This window comes from Artemia franciscana, chromosome 17, assembly GCF_032884065.1.
Source record: "Artemia franciscana chromosome 17, ASM3288406v1, whole genome shotgun sequence".
Taxonomy (NCBI): Eukaryota; Metazoa; Arthropoda; class Branchiopoda; order Anostraca; family Artemiidae; genus Artemia; species Artemia franciscana.
The window spans coordinates 39,829,736-39,851,107 of record NC_088879.1 but is presented as its reverse complement, the minus strand read 5'-3'; the positions used below and the strand labels follow the sequence as shown (position 1 = coordinate 39,851,107).

Sequence of the window (21,372 nt, the reverse complement as noted above, 5' to 3'; positions counted from 1 at the left end):
TTGCCCATAACACACAGTTATACAAAACATATGGACACAACAAAGCCTGGTATAAAAGCAATAAGACTCTCAGGGAAAAAAAATTTTCTAAAACGTCAAATCGCTCCAAAGCCACGAGCCACCTTTGTTGCAGCATGATCACTGTGGTGTGGTGTGGCCACGAGCCACTTTTGTTGCCCCATGATCACTGTGGTGCTCCCACTAAAGACGACAATCAATGTACAAACCTAAATGACGAATTTCCTGAACTTTAAGCTATAAGCTTATTACAAAACAGATTTCTACCAGTAATATCACTGAGGTTCAAAACACAGTTTTTTTAAAACAAACTCGATTTTGAGCAGTCTGTTGTTGATTTGATAACAAAACCAGCAACACAACAACAACAACAAAAAATCACAGGATAAATCGAGGTTTACAAATATAGGTGTTAAGAGCAAATTGAAACTCTTATAAACGAACGCACTTATTCAGTTACCAGTCGGCAGTATTAGTTCAGAAGGCCTTGTATAAATTATTTTTTCAAACTGAGATGCTTAGCCTCATAACTTAGGTCCTTTGCCTCATAACTTACTGTCAATTGATCACGTCTGTTTTTCAGTATCATTTTTGACTTTGAAAAGTTTAAAACTTCGTATTCTTCCTAAAATGTTTTTCGTCCTCCACATTTTTGGATAAATTTTCAGTTTTGTAGATGTGAGTGATTTTGATTCTATCACCAAGCGTAGCTATAGTATAGATCAACCATAAGTCCGTTAATAGTAACGTATCTCTACTACCGGGCCACCTCCCACCGTAATGTTTGTCCGACTCGTAAAAACATAACAAAAAGGAATATAAACACATTTTTTATGCGTTTTTGAAGTTTTTACCCCCCCCCCCCCCAAAAAAAGAAAACCCTTTTGTAACCCCACCCACCCTCACCCCCATCAAAAAAAAAAAAAAATTGTAGTGGCACTCCAGTTGCTCAAGCAAAATGGATTAGTGACAAAATTAAGTTTTGACGTAACTCTACTTCTATTGCAAAATCTTTTTTAATAATAGCATTTTCAATTAATAACATGAGCTTGTATAATTTGTTTGAATGTTACTCTTTACTTCTGTTTTAGAAACTTCAGTCTTATTTAATAATAACATCAACAAATAACAACATGAGCTAGCATAGTGAGTAGGCAACAACATATGACGGCATCAAAAAAATTTATAACGGGACACATATTGCATATAATATGTATAACGTACTAAACATATAACATATCACGGTAAAATAACAACCCGATAATACGGTACTGAAATCAACATCGAGGAAAAAATCGCAATAACGATCGAAAAGGGACTATGCTAATAATAATCGATAAACGTATTATTAGCCTCCATTTCTTAGAAAGTTAGTGAAAGCTTAGAAAGCTAGAAAGCTTAGAAACTCGTTGTTTTCTGATATGAATAGAATAAGATGTTTTTATTTTATATCATTTGTTCTCTAAGTAGCAGGACTTCAAGATCCTCCAAAGGGCTGAAAGGTAAACAATTCTCTTTCATATTATCATATTATAACCATTGTATCGTATTCATCGTGTACGTATTATAATTATTATAATTATATTTATATCATATTATAATTATAATTATTCGTATTTTGATATGCGTGATTTTGGCTATCTGCAAAATTTTCTCCACTTCCCCTACCGTTTTTCCATACTCCCTGATGTTTTCAATGAAATACCCTTGAGCTGGGGTTTCGCATCCTATGACAAGCTCCGTTTTGCACGAGTAGGAAACTGCCCTTAGCATGAAATTCATCCTATAATTATGCTCTACATATATCCCCTATGCTGGGGGCTAGTCCTAATGGACTTGAAATGGACCTAATGGAACCAAACCTGTATCTATTCAAAATTTTGACAAAAACAATGTTCCACGTCAAACTTTAACTAATCCATAAATAACAGGTTGCTGTTTTTTGGCTTCTTTCTGTGTGCAGTCCCCCCAGACATGTCTATTCTTTTGCTTTAGCTTCCGTGTTAGCTGACCTAAATAATTTCATAGCTTCCTTGGATCCATCATTTCCGAGAGAAAATAGGCTTAGGCTTCAATGATTTATTATTTTCCCTTTTTCCTAAAGGCACTTCACTTGGAAGGGGTGATCATATAAAGTTTGAAGGCGGCTCATTCGATTTGAAACTGCTGCAATTCTTAGTTCCCTTTTTAAAGCTTTAAAAGTGACCCAAAGATAGACCCCCCCATGCCTTTTTACCCCAAATTCTTCTGGTCAAAATTTTGATATAGCCATTTTGTTCAAAATAGACCAACAGTCAAATAACTATGTTTCCAGGTTTGTACCCCCAGCCCTGGGCAAGGGCTGTAAGTTATGCAAGTTGCTCATTGCTAAAACATAAGATTTTTGTGGAAGGGTTGGTCGTTTAAACTTTGGAGGGGACTTTTTGATCAGAAGTCAGAAGTTCTAGTGCCCTTTTTAAGAGTCGAACGTGACCTCAGAGGGCAACCAGCTCCCCATCTACTCCCGGTTTTCCCCAAATAGATCTGACCAAAATTTTGAGACAGCTATTTTGTTCAAAATGGTCTAAAGGGAACATAACTGTGCCCTCAGGGTTGCAAAAACCGCAGTATGCCCCGGGTGAAGCCCTGTAAGTTATAAATAAAAAAACGTTTTTAAAAAGTTTTTTTTAACTGAAAGTAAGGAGCGATATTAAAACTTAAGACGAATAGAAATTACTCCGTATATAAAAGGGGCTGTCCCCTCCTCAATGCCCCGCTCTTTACGCTAAAGTTTGACTCCTTCTCTCAACTTTAGTTTTTAAAACAGTAAAAAACTTTAGCGCAAAGAGCGGGGCGTTGATGAGAGGACAGCCTATCTTATATACGGAGTAATTTCTGTTCGTTTTAAGTTTTAATATCGCTTGTTTTTTTTTTTAGTTTAATTTCTGAACATTTTTAAATGTTTATTAAGTTATTGTTTGTTATTTTGTTAAATAACGTTATTAAGTTATGTTTTGATTTTGGCTATCCGCACATGAATAATTAAAACGAAATTTGCATATTAATTTATTTTTATAGCTAAATGGCTTTCTCATAGTTTTGATCGGACGATTTTGAGAAAAAAGAGCGGGAGAGTAGGCATAGTTATCTTCCAATTTTTTGGTTATTTAAAAAAGCAAATAGAACTTTTAATTTTTTATGAACGTTTTTATTAGTAAAAATATACGTAACTTACGAATTAGCTTACGTAACGAACTTCTATATTTGTATGTTTTTATTACGTATATGAGGGGGCTCACCACCTCGTCAATACCTCGCCCTTTACACTAAAGCTTAAATTTTGTCCCAATTCCTTAAGAATGACCCCTGAATCACAAAGGCCGTAGAATAAATAGTTGAAATTAATAAAGTTACTTTAGCGTAAAGAGCGAGGTATTAGGAGGAGGTGAACCCCTCATATGCGTAATAATTTCTGTTTGATTTAAGTTTTAATGCTGCTCCTTACTTTCAGTTGAAAAAACTTTTTCATTTTTTTTTTCATTGTTCTTTAAAAAAATGCTAAAAAATCCTGCGCTCCCTTCATGGAAATTTTCTTCCCCCATGAAAAATTCATCCATGGAAAGATCCCCCCGCATAACCCCCTCCCCTCAACCCCTTCCCCCAACCAAAAAATCCCCTGAAAGCGTCTGTACACTTCCCAATAACCATTACTATGTGTAAACACTGGTCAAAGTTTGTAACTTGCAGCCCCTCCCACGGGGACTTTGGAGGAGTAAGTCGTTTCAAAGACATAGCTATTAGGTTTTTCGACGATGCTGAATAAAATGGCTATCTCAGAATTTTAATCCGGTGACTTTGAGAAAAAAATGAGCGTGAGAGGGGGCCCAGGTGCCCTCCAATTTTTTGGTCACTTAAAAAGGGCACTAGAACTTTTTATTTCTGTTAGAATGAGCCCTCACACGACATTCTGGGACCAATGGGTCGATACGATCACCCCTGGGAAAAAAAAAAACCAAACAAATAAACATGCATCCGTTATCTGTCTTGTGGCAAAAAAGGCAAAATTCCACATTTTTGTAGATAGATGCTTGAAACTTCTACCGTAGGGTTCTCTGATACGCTGAATCTAATGGTGTGATTTTCTTAAAGATGCAATGACTTAAGGGGAGTTTCCCCCTATTTGATAAAATAAGGCAAATTTTCTCAGGCTCTTAACTTTTGATAGGTAAGAATAAATTTGATGAAACTTGTGTATTTAAAATCAGCATCAAAATGCGATTCTTTTGGTGTAGCTATTGTTATAAAAATTCCGGTTTTTAGAGTTTCGGTTACTATTGAGCCGGGTCGCTCCTTACTACAGTTCGTTACCACGAACTGTTTGATGTAAGTTACCCATTTTTAATATGCAATGTTTTTATGGAAGGGATGGTTGTATAAACTTTGGAGGAAGCTCATTCAATTGAAAACCGAAAGTTCTAGTTCCTTTTTTAAGTTTCCAAAATGATCGAAGGGCAACTAGCCCTTCGATAATTTTGTCATGTCATACCATATAAGATTGTCACGTCATTTATATTTTCCTATACAACTTTAGAAAAAAAGCCCAAATTTTACTAAAATTAACTTTAATTTAGAAAATACCCAAATTGTGTATTTCTTTCAGTCGCAGTATGGCCGTATGGTAGGAAGTTTATTTGATGGTGAGGATAGCATTTCAAGTGAACCAGTATGTGGCCTGAGTAACCCCGAGCAAGGTCTTCTGGATATTTTAAGATATTGTCTTCTTGGCTTTCAAATGGTCCCTAATTATTGCTGTCCTGGTATGGAGCTCTCTTGCTCTCTTCTTTTTTTTTCTTTGTCTTCTCATTTTTATCTTTGTCCTTTTTTCCATATTTTTATCTTTTATTTCCTCTTTTGTCGCCTTATCTGATTTTTATTATAAGGGAAATTACCTTTTAGATTAATTAAATAAAAAACCAAGTTTTTCAGTTACAAGTAAGGAGCAACATTAAAACTTAAAACGAACAGAATTTATTACGTATATGGGGGGGGGGGTTACTCCCTTCTTAACACCTCGCTCTTCACGCTAAAGTTCTTCGGCACTTTAGAAAAAGTTACTTATTTTTATAATTAAACGACCCTTGTGTTTCAAGAGTGATTTTTAAAGAAGTTGAGACAAAATTTAAACTTTAGCATAAACAGTGAGGTGTTAAAGAGGGGGCACCCCCCCCTCATATACGTAATAATTTCTGTTCGTTTTAAGTTTTAATGTTGCGCCTTGCTTTCAGTTGAAGAAGCTTTTTTTTTTTGTTATTTTTTATCGTTATTAGCGCCAGGATATCTGGCTATAATTCTACAGAAAATCCCCCCCTCCACAGAAATATCCTCATGACAATTCTGGCGAAAACTTACCCCGGACAATTAATCTATACATTTCCATGCGTAAAATTGAATCGGTAAAGAGAAAGCAAAACATTTAAAGAAATTTTGTTTAGGAATTCTTTGAAATTCCCCCAGCGTAAAATTTCCCCTGAAAAGTTCACCCCATGGAAACTTTTCTCTCCACGGAAAATTCTTTCCGTGCACCCCCCCCAGCAGAAAACTAGTCTTGTCCTCCCCACCATAAATATGTATGCATACTGCCCAATAACAAAAACTATACGTAAACAATGGGCAAATTTTGTAATTTAAAGAACTTTCCCCAGGGGCTATGGGTGGTCATGTTATCTCCTAAGATATAGTCATTGGGTCTTTCAAATTCAAATTTTGATCAGGCAATTTTGCGGAAAAAAGTGACGTGGGAGGGGGTCTAGTTGCCCTCCAATTTTTCGGTTACTTAAAGAGGGGAATAGAACTCTTCATTTCCGTCAGAATGAGCCCTTTCTTAACGTTCTAGGCCCACTGGGTCGATACTATCACTCCTGAAAAAAAAACAAAAGAAATAAAAACACATCCGTGATTTTTCTTCTGGCAAAAATTTTATAATTCCATATTTTTGGAGATAGGAGCTTGAAACCTCTTCAGAAGGGCTCTTTGGTTCGTTGAATTTGATGGTGTGATTTTCATTAAAATTCTATGACTTCTAGGGGGTCTTTTGCCTTTTTTCTAAAAAAAGGCGAAACTTGATGAAACTTATATATTTGGAATCAGCATAATAAACTAATTCTTTTGATGTATCTATTGGTATCAAGATTCCATTTAAACAGTTTGGTTACTATTGAGCTGGGCTGCTCCCTACTAAGGCGCTACCTTACAAACAGTTCGTTACCATGAACTATAAGGGAAGTAAATGGTTGAAGTTGGAGGTAAAGAGGTAGGAGGCTGAATAAGGGAAATGATTCGTTGAAGTCAAATTAAAATTTTGTCATTTTCCTTAAATGTATGAATTTTTTCGATTTGTATTTTCATGAATTTTAATAGGATTAAATTAAATTTCGGAATTTAAATGATTTCAGAATTCTTACTTTTCTAAACCTTTCTGTAGCTTTTCATACTTGCTATGTTTTGCTGTTTGGACAAATTTGACTGATATTGTCTCTTGGCTTTCTTAGCCATTGATGTCTTGGTATGAGATTTTTTCCTTTTTTATTTTAGTTTCATTTTTTTTGTTATTTTTCGTCAGCGTGGCGGAAACACAATTGATGAACATCGTCCTTACCTCCATAATCTTTAAACACAAGATATTTACGCATTCTGGTGCCTTTCGCCATTTGAGTCCAGTGTAATTTCTTATATCTCCCACGTGATTAACCTAATTTTGAGTTTTTTTTTATTATATATTATTTTTTTTTTGCCTTTCTTAAATACATTTCTGCGAGTTTATCTGCCCTGGTATGTTTTATTTAAATACGCGCTACAAAAAAAAGAAAGAAAAAAATGTGTAGTTTAATCTCTCTGAGGGTGTACTTCTATCAAGACCATCGGTTTATATTTTAAAACGAATGTTCAGCAGGTGTACAAAACCTATTTCTTGAACCACACAAAGGAATAATCGCATATCTGTTGCTCAAAGCGTCTGGGAAAGCGAAGTGTAAAAAAAAAAAAAAAAAACAATACATATAATGCTAAATACTTGTTTAAGGATAATGAATAAACCTACAAGCAACAAAGAGGAATTATTTGATCGTGGAACAGCGACAGAGTATTCATACATCAAGCAGTTTATTTTTATTGTTAAAAATACATACCTCCTCAACCCTTCAAGGGGTTTAAGCTCAGCATTTCTGTTTTTTTTTTTAATTATTTGTTATTGTTCCACTTGTTTTATACTAAATTCATTTTGAATTAGATTGTGAAGTTTGAAATTTTTGTCTGTGGCGAAATTTGCACAGTATCGTAAATTCTCATTCGCATGGGGTATCTTTATTATTGAGTATCTCAGGTTAGGTTAAATCTGGCAAGTTTTAATTAAATTTTTATGGTTTTAGAGTCAAATCGTTAGACGTGAATCTTACCTTTATACAATTACTAGGAAATTATCTATAAATTTGAACAAAAAAATTGCCTTTTTGTGTTCAGGGATATTAAAAAAAGTTTTTTAATAGCCGCTTTGACAGAGTTCATTTTAACTTGCACTTAAGAGCTTAAACCACCTAAGCAAGGGTCAGGCAGATAGATACACACTAACATATTTTGGGCTTTTTGTCCGCTAAATGATTGATGTGCTCAAATCAAAACTAGTGATGAATGAATATGCATTTAAAATTTTCCCCTTTTGTAGTTTTAAGTGCATTTTAGTTAAAACCCTTTTCTCGAATACGTGTAGATTGCAATATCTTCAATAAGGGACAATTTTTATGTATACAAATTCAACATTCAGTTTTTGCGAAAGGTAATTTTTGTGATATTTTTTCGAACAAACCTTATAAATGAGCTGTTCTAATGGCAAGTTGGTGAAACTCAGAAACAACAACAGAGAGAGTTAAAAAAAGATATATTATTTATTTTAATTTACTATTAGTATGGTTAACACTTGTCCAGAACCTGTCAGTATTTGATTATATTGATTATACGTATGAGTATGGATATATGTGCATTTGACTCGATATGTGGATCGAGTGTAATTTTGGTCTAAGAAATTATTTAGTTTTCGATAGCCTTAATTATTTAAACTGATATGTTAGCATTAATCTCTATTTTTAGAGATTATACAAATTAATCGATTAAGCTAAAACTTTGTCATATACTTTGACACTAAAATCCAAAATATTTGAAAATCAGACTTAGTTTTAATAATATCAAAGACAGAAATGTCAATTGGAGGGAGGGGGCAATTGCCTTAGACTCGTTTGTTCCTTCAGAGACACCCAGGGCATCAAGAAGGAGCCACCAATCTTTGCTACTGCCAATATACCCTCCCACTGAGGCTGGATTGAGGTGTTCAGGTTTTGCAGATCTGTCTGGTACGTTCGGACTATGGCGTTTCTGGGTCTGGCTTTGTAGTGCGAATCCGATGGTTGCCACTGAAGCTCTGCATTCAGTAGCCGGGGATTGTCCATACGTAGTACGTGGCCAAAGTATCTTCATTGGCGAACTCTTATAACATCTGTCACAACAGACTGACCCGTCTTGTCGCGTATCGATTGGTTGGTTCAAAAGCAAGAATTCTCCTGTTCCTAGCTGAAGTGCCAGGTTTCTCCTGCACAAAGCAGAAAATTCTCTTTTTCGTGTTTTCATTGAAAAAACAAAATCGAAAAAAAATGTTCCCCCTATATTTTGAAAAGCACATTTCGCGCCCCCTCCCCAGGACTCTGAGGTCCAGTCTTAGGCAATTTAACGACTATTGTACTGCTGAAACTACCAATTAATTTTTTTCCAGTTTCTTTTGGATTATCAGATATTATTAGTAACTTTTCTATATTAAATAAGGTTAAGAAATATAAGTTTTTGTCAAATTCAATTCCGAAGACTGTGAAACTGCAGTTATTGTATTATTATGTGTAATATGTCTATTTTCTATTATTTCATTTATGAATTTAATCGAAGAACCATTACAAAAAAAAATGTCTTGTAAATACGATAAGTCTGAATTAGTGCTGGGCGATAATTTTAATCAACGGTATATCGATATATCGACATTTTACTTTCGATATTCAATAATCAGTATATGATTTCAATATTTCTAATCAGTTCGTTTTGCTCAGATTAACTTTAGGTTTTGCCAAAATTCAATAACAAAAATTGTAAATAAAGAGTATTTTGCACAATGCTCTCCAAATTTTGAATAGAATACAAAAAAAACTTCCATTATATAAATGACTACTACAAAAACCCCGATTTGGAATTACTCGGACTAAGGATAAAGAAAAATAAGATACTGGCTATTTTTGGCTATTCAAAATAAGCCGCATGTTGATAGTTTCCCCTGAGAGTTTAGTTAGGTAGGTAGGTATGCATTTATTTCAACCAAAAAAATTACAAAAATTATACTGCGATCAACATTATGCTGCTCAGTTTAGGGACCTAAAATTGAATTTTTTCATTAATTTTAATTGAATTTTTTATTCAATCAAAATTAATAAATAATTGAAATTAATTGGATTTTTTCTTTCCACTGAAAGTACTGAGCAACATTAAAACTCAAAAGAACAAAAATTGTTCCGTGCACGTTGGGGATAGTCTCTCCTCAATACTTCGCTCGTTCCACCAACATTTATTTTTCTATTACAAAAATCTCCTTACTCTAATTAAACGGATCTTTTTTTCAGTTTTTCTTAAATAATTGGGTGAAAAAGTTATAATTAGAGTAAAAAACGAGGTATACAGGAGAGGGGCCTACTCCTCGTACACGCGACTATTTCGGTTCGTTTTAACTTTGGATGTTGCTCCTTACTTTTAGTTTAAAAAAATCGTTTTTTTTTATTTCATTGTTTTTCAAATCATGCCGGAAGTCCTCCCTCCGTGGAAAATGGCTCCTGGAAATTCTTCCCACTCAGTGTCTCCATGGAAAGTTTCTCCACGTAAAATTCCCCGAAGAGAACTTTTCTCGTAAAAAAATCCCCCTCTCCGCAAAAATCCCCCAGACAATTTCAACTCCTTTGAAAATTTTCCCTGGGTAATTTCCCCTTTATATCTCCATATGTAAAATGAAATTAGCAAAGACAAAGTAAGTCAAATACAAAGAATTTAGTATAAGAATTCTGTTAAATTTCCCGGTGTATTGTTTCTCCTTCGAAAGTTCATCTTGGAAACTTCCATCCCCATGGATAAATCTCCTCTTGTAAAATCTCTACTGCAGAAAATCCATCCTATAAAAAAATGTCTGTTTACTTCTCAAAAACAAATACTAAGGCAAAAAAAAAGAAAAAAAAGGCTTATGTGATCTTTCTTCTGACAAAAATTACGAAATTTCACATTTGTTCAGATGGAAGCTAGAAACCCTTATAGTAAGACTCTGTGATATAACGAATCTGATATTACGATTTTTATTAAGATTCTTTGAATTTTTAAGGGCGCTATAATCCTTCCTCAAAAGTTATACAAATTTTCTCAGACTTCCATGGCTTGTGATGGGTACATGACAATTGATGAATATTATATATCTGGACGCGGCGTAAAAGCCGATTCACTTGATGTACCTATTTTTATCAAAATACCCTGCTTTACTTTCGGTTGTTAATTGGCCGAGCTACTCCTTACTTACAGTTTGCTGCCACGACTATATGATTAATTGATCAGGCTTGGAATCCACTCTCAGAAAGGGTATTGGTGGCAGACATGGACATTCATTTTTAAGGAAAATTTATATAGGTGTGTCTGAGACCCATATTACAAGACTCCCATGAATTGAGTGGATCAGTTTTTCTTGGAACTAAAGACCTTCTACTGAAAATCTGGAAAGTCGTGACAAATTCAGCTGTTGACGAAGCTTGCTTTGCATTTACTACCGAAACCTCGTCATATAATCCCCACAAACTGGCTTGATTCTGAAGCGGCTGAATTGCAGGGCCTATCATGGCACTTGCATCTGTTGATACAGATTCCAGAAAGGCCAAATCCATGTCTCTTGCTATTTTAATCTCACCTTGGAGAAGATCGTCAGGGGTAATATATAATTTTTCGAAACTCGAATTGAAGTATGTGGTAACCATGACGAGTGTGATCTGAACAAGCCCTAAAAGCCTATAAGTTATTTTATCTAGCCAACCCTTGCGTAGGCTCTCAGCAACATTTGAGAGTCCTCACCAAACATTGTTTGTGAACAGGGAATGCCAACTTCGGGATACAGCTGTGCATGGATAGATAGATAGATAGATAATTTTTTATTTGCAACAATTACATAAATAAATATGACAAACCAGTGCACATGCCTGGTGGTGGTGCATGATGCTGTGCAGCTGCACATGCTGAGTATTAACATAGATTAGTCAATGGATTGAATATATTATTCGTCTTCTCGACCAATTGCGAAGCAATTTTCTCTGCTGAATCTTTTCTGCTGGTGGACATCCAGCAGAAAAGATCGATATTTGGTGCGATATATTGATATGTCAATATGGATATTCAATATTGCCCAATACTAGTCTGAGTCACGATATTTCTGGGAAAAAATTCTGAAAACCCTATTAACTATTGACCTTTGATGACCATTGATTTAGTTCCTCATTCATACTCAGTGTATATTAGTCAATTAACATGCGTTATCGTCTTGGTTATTAGTTGAGGTTGAACCCCTTCTCTCGTAACGCCTCTTTTTAGCTTAATACTTAGCTATGTATGTTCAAGACACGTTAAAAGTGAAATTCATGGTTTTAAGGTAGACTAACTTATGACTATCAGCCTATTGGTTGGAGATAAAATTAAGTATGTTTCCTTTTTTACATGTTTTGTTAAAAAATATCGGTTCAATAATTACAAAGTAAATTTCTTTTATGGTAAGATTCGTAGTGTTCTAAAGGTTTTAGATTCTAGTTATTGATTTATCCCAGTCTCAGTTTTCTATGGCCATCCTTCCTGCATAAACAAAATTTTATAGTGTGAGAACATATATTATAGTAAAGGCCCATTGACAGTGAGATTGCCAATGGGCCATTATCAATAATATTATCCTTAATAAAATCTCAAACAAATTCTAGCTAAAGCTTGTCTGAGCCAATCAGATTTCTTATAGAATATTCCGATTTTATAGAACCTCCCCCAGACACTATTATGAATTGACGTTTCTGTTCAGATATCCCAGTTCCTGTCAGTCTCTCTTCAATTGATGAATTTGAATATATTTAACACTTGAATCTTCTTTAATTGACTATATTTATATATATTTATATTTTATATTTTTTCTATATTTTAGCTGTTATTGTAATATCCGACGACGTTTTTGGCTTTTCGAAATCAGACGTGATGGATTCTTTCTTAAGTCAGTTGCGCTTGTCCTGGGTTGCATGCTCCTTTATTGGTTTAGGATCTGAAGTACGACCCAATCTAGCTTTTGGAGAAATACCTTACAAGAAGCTAATGTGTTTTGTTGCTGCTACAACAGGGGGAATGTATCTACCAACTGCCCCTGTTGTTGAGGTATCGTGCCCTCTTGAGCCGTAATTCCATTTTCTTAGTTTCAAAATTCATAAATTCTTCCATTTAAATCCCTTCTTCATCTTCAAAAATGCACAAACTGTCCCTTGTTTATCTGTGAGCCAATTTCGGAGAAACCATTTTTTGGAGCCTTTTAAGTTGTAGACGTTTTTTGTTCCGCAAATTTTTATTTCGCAAATTTTGTTTTGCAATTTTTGTTTCGCCAAAAAAATTTCACGAATTTTTGTTTCGCCAAAAAATTTCACGAATTTTTGTTTCGCCAAAAAAATTTCACGAATTTTTGTTTCGCGAAGTTTTCTTTCGCTAATTTTTGTTTCGCAAATTTTCGTTTCGTGAATTTTTGTTTTGCAAATTCTTGTTTCACAAATTTTGTTTCGCAAATTTTTGTTTCCCAAATTTTTGTTTCGCAAATTTTTGTTTCGCAAGTTTTTGTTTCACAAAGTTTTGTTTCACAATTTTTTTTTTCTCGAATTTTTGTTTCTCAAATTTTTGTTTCGCAAATTTTTGTTTCACAAATTTTTGTTTTGCAGATTTTTGCTTCGCAAATTTTTGTTTCGTAAATTTTTGTTTCGCGTGTTTTGGTTAGCAGATGTGTTTTATTACCGTATCTACCACATCATTCGTCGAGGTATTATTTTCACCACGTTCAAAATCCTCGGAATGCCCCCTATTTATTCATGAATCAAATGGCAAAGATCAGAGACAATAATTCATTGTTTTAGAAGAATTGTGCCAAATTGCCCACAAACGAAAATTTCAAACGGTGTTCAGATTTTAGATTTCATCCCTCTTCAAATTTGTAACCTAAGATAAAATTAGCAATAACACTTGAAATATGTTTCTATTTAGCCCAAAACAAATTTTCAATCCTACCGTCTCAAGTAGAAATTGCAAACCCAAAGTTACGTTAGAAAACCTTTCTAAATTGGAAAACTGTTTATTTAAGATGCTATAGTGTGCCCTTTTCCCCGAAATTTTGAAGCTCCAGTAACCCCTAATCCTCTTAAAAAAAGAAAAAAAAAGAAGAAAAACGATGAAGAAAAATTTTTCCCGATAACTCTAACTCGATTCCTAAGACGCGATAAAAATAAGTATATGTACAAAACTATCTATAAAAATGGTCATCTTTTAATGCTATTTACTAATTAAAAATGCTAATTTAAAAGTAATACGCCATCCACAGTTACCTTACAAATATACCTGAGAAAAGTTACAGAGATAGGCAGAAGGAAAACGTTTTTGTGAATTCCATGTCGAAATGGATAAAAACCTTGATATTATTTCTGAAAAAAATGTTGTTTTGGAAGATCCAGATACTCTTGCTAAAAACTCTGACGTTTACCCTATGCTTCAAGAGATCTGCCAAATATTAACATTCAATTGGAAATTGTTTTTAATTTCAAATTGTTTTCCTTTTATTCAAAAAGAATGTCTTAATTTAATGTTAGTTTGTTAATTGAATTGTTTTTCATCATTTGTTGTTTGGGCTACTGTTTGTTAATTGATTTATAACGCTATTGAGTTGTATTTCAGGTGAACGATTTCACCCTCACTCCCAATGAGTGTCATCTATCATTTCTGCGTAGAAGTTTTCAAATGAATGCAAGCAATGAACTTCTTATGTAAGTAACTAATCGGCACTGCCGTTATCTTCCGCAGTTATTTTCTCTTGCGTGCAGAACTTAAAACGGGAGCAAATATTTTGTGTATGAGGGAGCCCTATATATCCCTATAAAAGGATGCTTAAAAAGTGTATTGAAATGCCTTTTGCTATCTTTGCTACAATGCTGTTCTTCGATAGGAATATGTTTAAGGATATTCTTTTAATCTCTATTGATGCTTAAAAAGAACAGCTTTTTAAATTTCTGCTCGAATGACCCCCTCGCAGTATTTTACAATCACTTCTTCGATACGACCACATTACTAGTTTATTTTAGTTTAAAACGAGCAAAAACAAAAAGTAACGTTTTCAACGCCTACCAAATAATCATAGGCAGCGGAATAGCGCTGCCTAAGAAAATAGCGATGTGGGCACAATGTATTATTTATTTTTTGACCTGGGCGCTTCGTATCGAAGGAGTTGCCGTAGAAACTTAGAAAAGGGCCCATTAGATTAGAAATTAAAAGGGCTAGTGTCATTTTTAATAGTCGAAAGTGATTGGAGGGTAACTAATCCCTCTCCCTCGTCCACCATTTCCCCAAACACATTCAATCAAAATTTTGAGATAGCCATTTTGTTTAACGTAGTTGAAAGATTCGGAAATTATGTCTTTGAGAATGAGAACCCCAAACAGCCCTCAGGGCAAGGGTTATAAGCCATGCCCTGGGGGTATTTAAGGTATAGCCTGTATATATAAAGGATGATCATAAACTTTGAAATGGTCTCATTTGATTGAGAATCAGATGTTCTAGTGTCCTTTTTAAGATTTAGAGTAATCAGAGGGTGGATACCCCCCCCCACACCTCGTATTTTCCCGAAATGCATCTGATAGAAGTTTTTAGATGGCCTTTTTTTGTCGTAGGAACTTCCAAAAGAGCTCATTCTATTGGAAATTGAAAGCTCTTGTGCTCTTTTTAATAGGCAAAAGAGATTGGAGGGTAACCAACCCCCCTCCTCGAGTCAAAATTTTGAGACAGCTATTTTGTTCATTGTAGTTAAAAGCTCTGGAAACTATGTCTCTGAGGATGACAACCCCCCTACAACCCTCAAGGCAAGGGTAGTAAGTTATGCCCTGGGGTATATAAGGTTATATAGAGAATGGTTGATCACATAAACTTCGGAGGGGGCTCATTGAATTGGTAATTAGAAGTTCTGTTGTCCTTTCTAATATTCAAAATGATCAGAGGGTGGATACCCCCCCCCCAAAAGACCTCATATTTTTCCGAAATGCAAATGATAGAAATTTTGACATGGCCATTTGTTGTCGATGAAATTTTGAAAACAGTTCATTCGATATATATATATATATATATATATTTATATATATATATATATATATATATATATATATATATATATATATATATATATATATATATGTATATATATATATATATATATATATATATATATATATATATATATATATATGTATATATATATATATATATATATATATACATATATATATATATATATATATATATATATATATATATATATATATATATATATATATGCATGTATATGTGTATATATTCAGTTTTTTACTGGCGCAACCTTTTTTTCTTTATCTTTTTGTTTATTTACTCATTTACATTTTTATCTGTTTACAGAAAATCGTCAATATTTGCTATTGAGCGATGGAAAGACTCGGAATATAGATTGGAGCTTGACGTATGCCACCTCCTTGCGTGCAGACTTAAAGAAGGATTTTTCTTAAAGGTAAGCCTCCAAAAAAAAAAAAAAATAACTGCTGCAAAAAGCTGCCCGAGGCCTACACACCATTAAGCCGTATCACCACTCTTTGAGGGAGAAGGCTTTTTGACAGCCAGGTTTTAATCACGGTTCCCTGATTTTGAAAGAAACTCGAGTATGAAAATAAGGGCTGACCTAGGGAGTCGATGGTTGACCTCGGGAGTCGATGGAGCTTGGTCCTAGGTTCTCCTAGATTGCACTAACTTAGTGGTAAAAATCATTAGCCCAAATGGTCTTATTTTGGTCATTTTTTTATTTTAGTCCTGTTTTACTTAATTGTTTACGTAACTGGGCTGATTCTCTCAAGTTTCACATAGCTGAATTGTTCTCTTTACTAGAACAATTGGTAAACACTTTTTGGTAATTCCAAGATTTTTAAGATTTGTCCCACAATGCTCTTTAAAAGAAAATGGAACACCACGGCTCCTTTTGAAAGTGATCCTAATCATTGGAAATACGTTAACATTTCATTCTTGGAAAGTAGTTAACAGGGGCGAATTTTTTACGCTTTTACTCGGATTCATTTTTCCTTTTTTAAGAAACACTGTCCTTTGCTTTATAATATTTATTATTTAATAGTTAGCTAGTTACTAATCATTGATTAACAATTATTTAATTGCACAATACAAACATTGAATCTGGGGAGCCTAATGTTGAATAAATTTCGAAGTAACATCTCAATTTCAGACGGGGCCAAAACGCCTATGCTGTAGTTCAATTTTTAACCCTGCTAGCTAAACATATTTTATTTAGATAATCTATATATGAATAACCCAAACCCAAATAGGCATTTCTTTTGGTGTTTCTCTCATAGGCCCCTTTTGTCATCCGGGATGGAAGGGTGTCATAAATAAATATTTAAAGGAAATGTGAACTTCCTGAGAGTGTGTGAAATTAAATAAATGAAATTAAATAAAAAAACAAGTTTTTTAAAATGAAAGTAAGGAGCAACATTAAAACTTAAAACGAACAGAAATTACTCCGTATATGAAAGGGGCTTTTCCTCCTCAACTTTACGCTAAAGTTTGACTCTTTCTCTCAACTCTATTTCTAAAACAGTAAGAAACTTTAGCGTAAAGAGCGGGGTGTTGAGGAGGAAAAGCCTCTTTCATATACGGAGTAATTTCTGTTCGTTTTAAGTTTTAATGTTACTCCTTACTTTCATTTAAAATTCTCAGGCGGCTTTTCCTGCAGTGAGTTATTAGTAGTGGTAGTAGTAGTATCATTATTATTCTTTATATTTACACTTATAAAACAGGAACTAGCCCGCCCTTGCGTATTCTATTCGCATGACAATCTTGTAAGGTTGTCCTCATTCAAGTATATGTTTGTTGTGGTAATCGTTGGTAGTATTTTTCTCTTTAATTTTCTCAGTCTGTCATCTGCCATTATAATTGTTCAACTCACTTGTTGTTGTTTCTCATTTTCTACTGCATGATTTCTACTGCGTGACTCCTTAACAATAATGTTGTAAGATAAGATTTATTTCAAAAAGCCTGTGGGTCATAGCAAGACAGAATACAGTCTACAAACGCGGGACAGAGCCTTTCTTGGACCTTCATGTTTGAAGTCGATGGTCTTGAATTCTATTTCTGAATTTGAGGTAGCTCGTATCGTGAATGCTCTTAAAGGATCATCCTCTTCAGGACCAGACAAAATTCCTACAAGGGTTATCCATGCCATTCTGCCTGCTATTCTGTCACCACTGACTAAGCTCGTCAATCTGTCTTTCGAGAAAGGTATTTTTCCTGAATCTCTCAAGTGAGCTAAGGCTATAGTACTCTATAAAGGTGGTTCTCGGAGTGATCCTGCTAATTATAGGCCAATTTCTGTCCTATCTGTTTTCAGCAAAATTTTTGAGAAGGCTATGCTATCCAGGCTTCTTAGTTTTCTGGATGCAAAGGATTTTCTGCATGATTTCTAGTTTGGATTCCGAGCGAGTCACTCTACGGAGCATGCTTGCGCAGCTTTATCGAATTTCATTCATTCGGCAATAGATTCTGGTCATATCCCGGCAGCTTTATTTTTGGATGTTCGTAAAGCTTTTGATTCCTTGACTCATCGGATTCTTCTTTGGAAACTATCGCATATTGGTATAAGAGCAAACGCTTATTCTTGGTTTGATTCATATCTTTCTGGTAGGCTTATTTCAATTGATCCGATTTTCCGGAGCCCTTCTGAAGTATATTATGGCGTCCCGCAGGGATCTGTTCTTGGTCCCATTTTATTTTTGATTTTATGTTAATGATCTGATTTTGGCTGTAAAAAACACCAGTACTATGGCATGTTGCAAGCTGTGTCAGCCTGATGCTCAGTCGTGTTCCAATACTTCTTCTAGTGAAGATATTCTTGTTGCTTTTGCTGATGATACCACACTTGGGACCCTTGGGAAGACGGAATGTGATATCAAGTCTAACCTTGTGGCATTATTCGAGAGAGTTATGTCATGGTTTAATGCCAATTACTTGGTCTTGAATGCTGGTAAATCACATTTTCTTATTTTTTCTCGAATTGGTATAGCTTTCCCTCAGCTTACACACCTTCAGGTGTCACAAGGCTCCCTGTGTAGACCAGAGAATCGGGTAGTCCGGTTTCTTGGTATCCTGCTTGATGAGAACCTTTCATTCAGAAACCATGTAGCCATGATTAGAATTAAGGTCTCACGGAGTTTGGGTATCATTCGAAAACTTAGATACACATTTCCTGGATCTATTCTGAAACTTCTTTTTTTTCTGTCTTGTCCAGTCATATGTTTTTTATTGCCCCATTGTATGGATGTCTACTTTTCCGTCTACGCTGCGGTCACTTTCCGTCATGTATAATATAGCACGGCGTCTGGTTATGGACACCAACCGTTCTTCACCAACACCGCTCTTAGTCTACGGTCTATTTACATTATTTCTTGTGCTTCTTTTGTCTTTGATCAACTTCACGGCAATCTTCCAAAATCTCTTCGGAAAACTCCTAGGTTTATTTCTGATTTAGATCCATATAGCCTTCGTTCTTCAAATAATATCTACATTCCGCCTACCCCTACTATTTGATCAGATTTCAATCCCCACATTGCTTTTCAACAGGTCTGAAATTCACTACCCTCTTCAGTGCAGAAATGCCCCTCGTTTGGGACTTTTAAAAGAATTCTTAAGGATCATTTAATAAAGAATCAAATAGATTAATTTTTTTTTTCCTCTGAGGAGTTAATGGCCCCTGTGTTCTGTTAGTGGTGTGTGGTTGCCCTCTCTGAACTTTGCTCCCAGGCCTCAGGTATGTTCTCTATGTTTTTTTCTCCTTCTAGTTATTGCTTATATTGTATCCCCCATAAATATATTGCCTGTGAACTGCTATATGTGATTGTCTATATTGAATTTATTGCTTGTACAATAATCTTTTTTTTCTTATCCCCCTTGTATCCCTGGCCATAGAGCCTTTCGAGGGGAATTATGTGTATTGTAATTCGATTTTGAATTGTATTTTGTATTGTCTTCTATTTAATATTAATAAACTTCTCTCTCTCTCTCTCTCTCTCTCTCTCTCTCTCTCTCTCTCTCTCTCTCTCTCTCTCTCTCTCTCTCTCTCTCTCTCTCTCTCTCTCTCTCTCTCTCTCTCTCTCTCTCTCTCTCTCTCTCCCTCCCTCTCTCTCTCTCTCTCTCTCTCGTCTCTCGTCTCTCGTCTCTCGTCTCTCGTCTCTCGTCTCTCGTCTCTCTCTGGACAAAGGTCCAGTATTTTCTTGAGCTGATTTGGCCACGAATCATGTCTACCGTCCTTCAAGCTCTCCAAACAAGCTGACTAAGGAAGCTGAACTATAGGTAGCCTAATTATTTTCTCCCAAAATTTCAACATTCTGACCAATCTAATACTCTTTAAAGTGAAAAGCCCCCAAATCTCCTTTCAGTACCACTTAACTAAATAAATCCTTTAAGCCTAACATTTTTTTAAAATATCTTAGCTGAACTACTTCTAACTTAGCTGCTTTAGCAAAACCCCAAGCATCAGAACCCCAATATAGACTAGAAGCTACTTTTGTCCGGAACACTCTTTTCTGGATCTTCATGTCACTTATCTGGCCTAAATTACTTCCCAAAAGCATATTAGTTAGCCTATTACCCCTTAAATTACAATCTCCCACATGTCTAGACATCGCCCTGAATGCACTAAACTTAACACCCAAATGAACAAATTCTTTTTTTAACCTCTAATATCGTTCCTCCAAAATTAAAATCAACCTCGGAAGTAACATCCCCTTTGCTCCTGAATACTAATACTACTGATTTCATACCGTTCAACTCTAAATTATTCTTTTTTAAATAATTTTTTAGTATATCTAATTGCTCTTGAAGATTATCTCTACCGCGAATAACATACATTATAGCCTAAATCATGGGTCAGCAACCTTTTGTTGTAAAAGAGTGAAACTTTTACGTAGGGATATTACGCGGGCCGCGCTTAGGTCACATGTCATTACGCTGTAATGTAATATTGCAGGTATATTATAATCATTAGACTATATCTACAATATTTATATACAAATATTTTAGGTTTTATAATAAAACACTTAATGTATATTTTTACGACATTTATTGTAGTTAATGCAATCAATGAAATTTTTGTTGTTGCATTTGACGTGCATTTTTTTTTATATTAGCGTAGTATTTTTTGCATTTTTGTAGTAGAGACGCGTAGTATTGCGCCTAAATGTATATCCGATAACTGAGAACAGTGTTTATTTTGTGGATAATTCAGAATTCAAGAAGTTTGCTCACAAATATTTGTACTATCAAACATAAATATTATTTGCTGAGCAAACATAAATCCTAGCAGCTTTCAGAGGCCAAACTTTCATAGAAATCCCCCAAGTTTGCTTTTTCCTTAAAATCTATCTTATCGCTTTGAAAATCTGTCGTGTTGGTTTGAAAATCACTTGGTACATTACTGACATCCACTGCGAAAGGGTTTTTGAAAATATCCATCTTACGTGAGGTCTTTCTAAAATCAGCAAATCCGTTTTCAAGCTCAGTTTGAAGGTGTATTAACGCACTGTCCATTTTAGTATTTTGCCAAGCAAAATTTATACCAGCTTCTTCTACTGCTTTCTTGCAATTTGGAAAACGATCGAGCTTTCTTTCGTCGATATGTTTGATAGATAATGTTAGTTTCATTTCAAATGCCTTAACATCTGAATACATTTGGCATATAATTTATTTTTTTGCTTGTAAACGTGTATTGAGTAGATTCAGTTCGGTAATCATATCAGTTAAAAACCAAAGATCTACAACCCACTCGATGTTGTAAAGTTTAGGTATTACCTTTCCTTTCCTCTCCATGAAGTTACAAATTTCTTCGAATAAAAAATCGTTGAAGTACTGATCCTGTCGTTGAATCGTTGAAGTGGTGACATGAATATACATCATGTCACTATATTCATGTCACCA

At 34.7% G+C, this 21,372-nt stretch overlaps 1 protein-coding gene across 4 annotated transcripts in view; it reads left to right on the top strand.

Moving 5' to 3' along the window:
- The window catches only part of LOC136038230 (KICSTOR complex protein SZT2-like), a 330,409-nt gene that overhangs the window by 24,298 nt on the left and 284,739 nt on the right, over positions 1-21,372 (top strand). For all 4 annotated transcript variants that reach the window (XM_065721331.1, XM_065721332.1, XM_065721333.1 and 1 more), the window contains exons 6-9: positions 4,658-4,814; positions 12,284-12,507; positions 14,059-14,147; positions 15,802-15,910. In XM_065721331.1, coding sequence (XP_065577403.1) covers positions 4,658-4,814; positions 12,284-12,507; positions 14,059-14,147; positions 15,802-15,910 — 579 coding nt within the window. The remainder of the gene's footprint in view (positions 1-4,657; positions 4,815-12,283; positions 12,508-14,058; positions 14,148-15,801; positions 15,911-21,372) is intronic.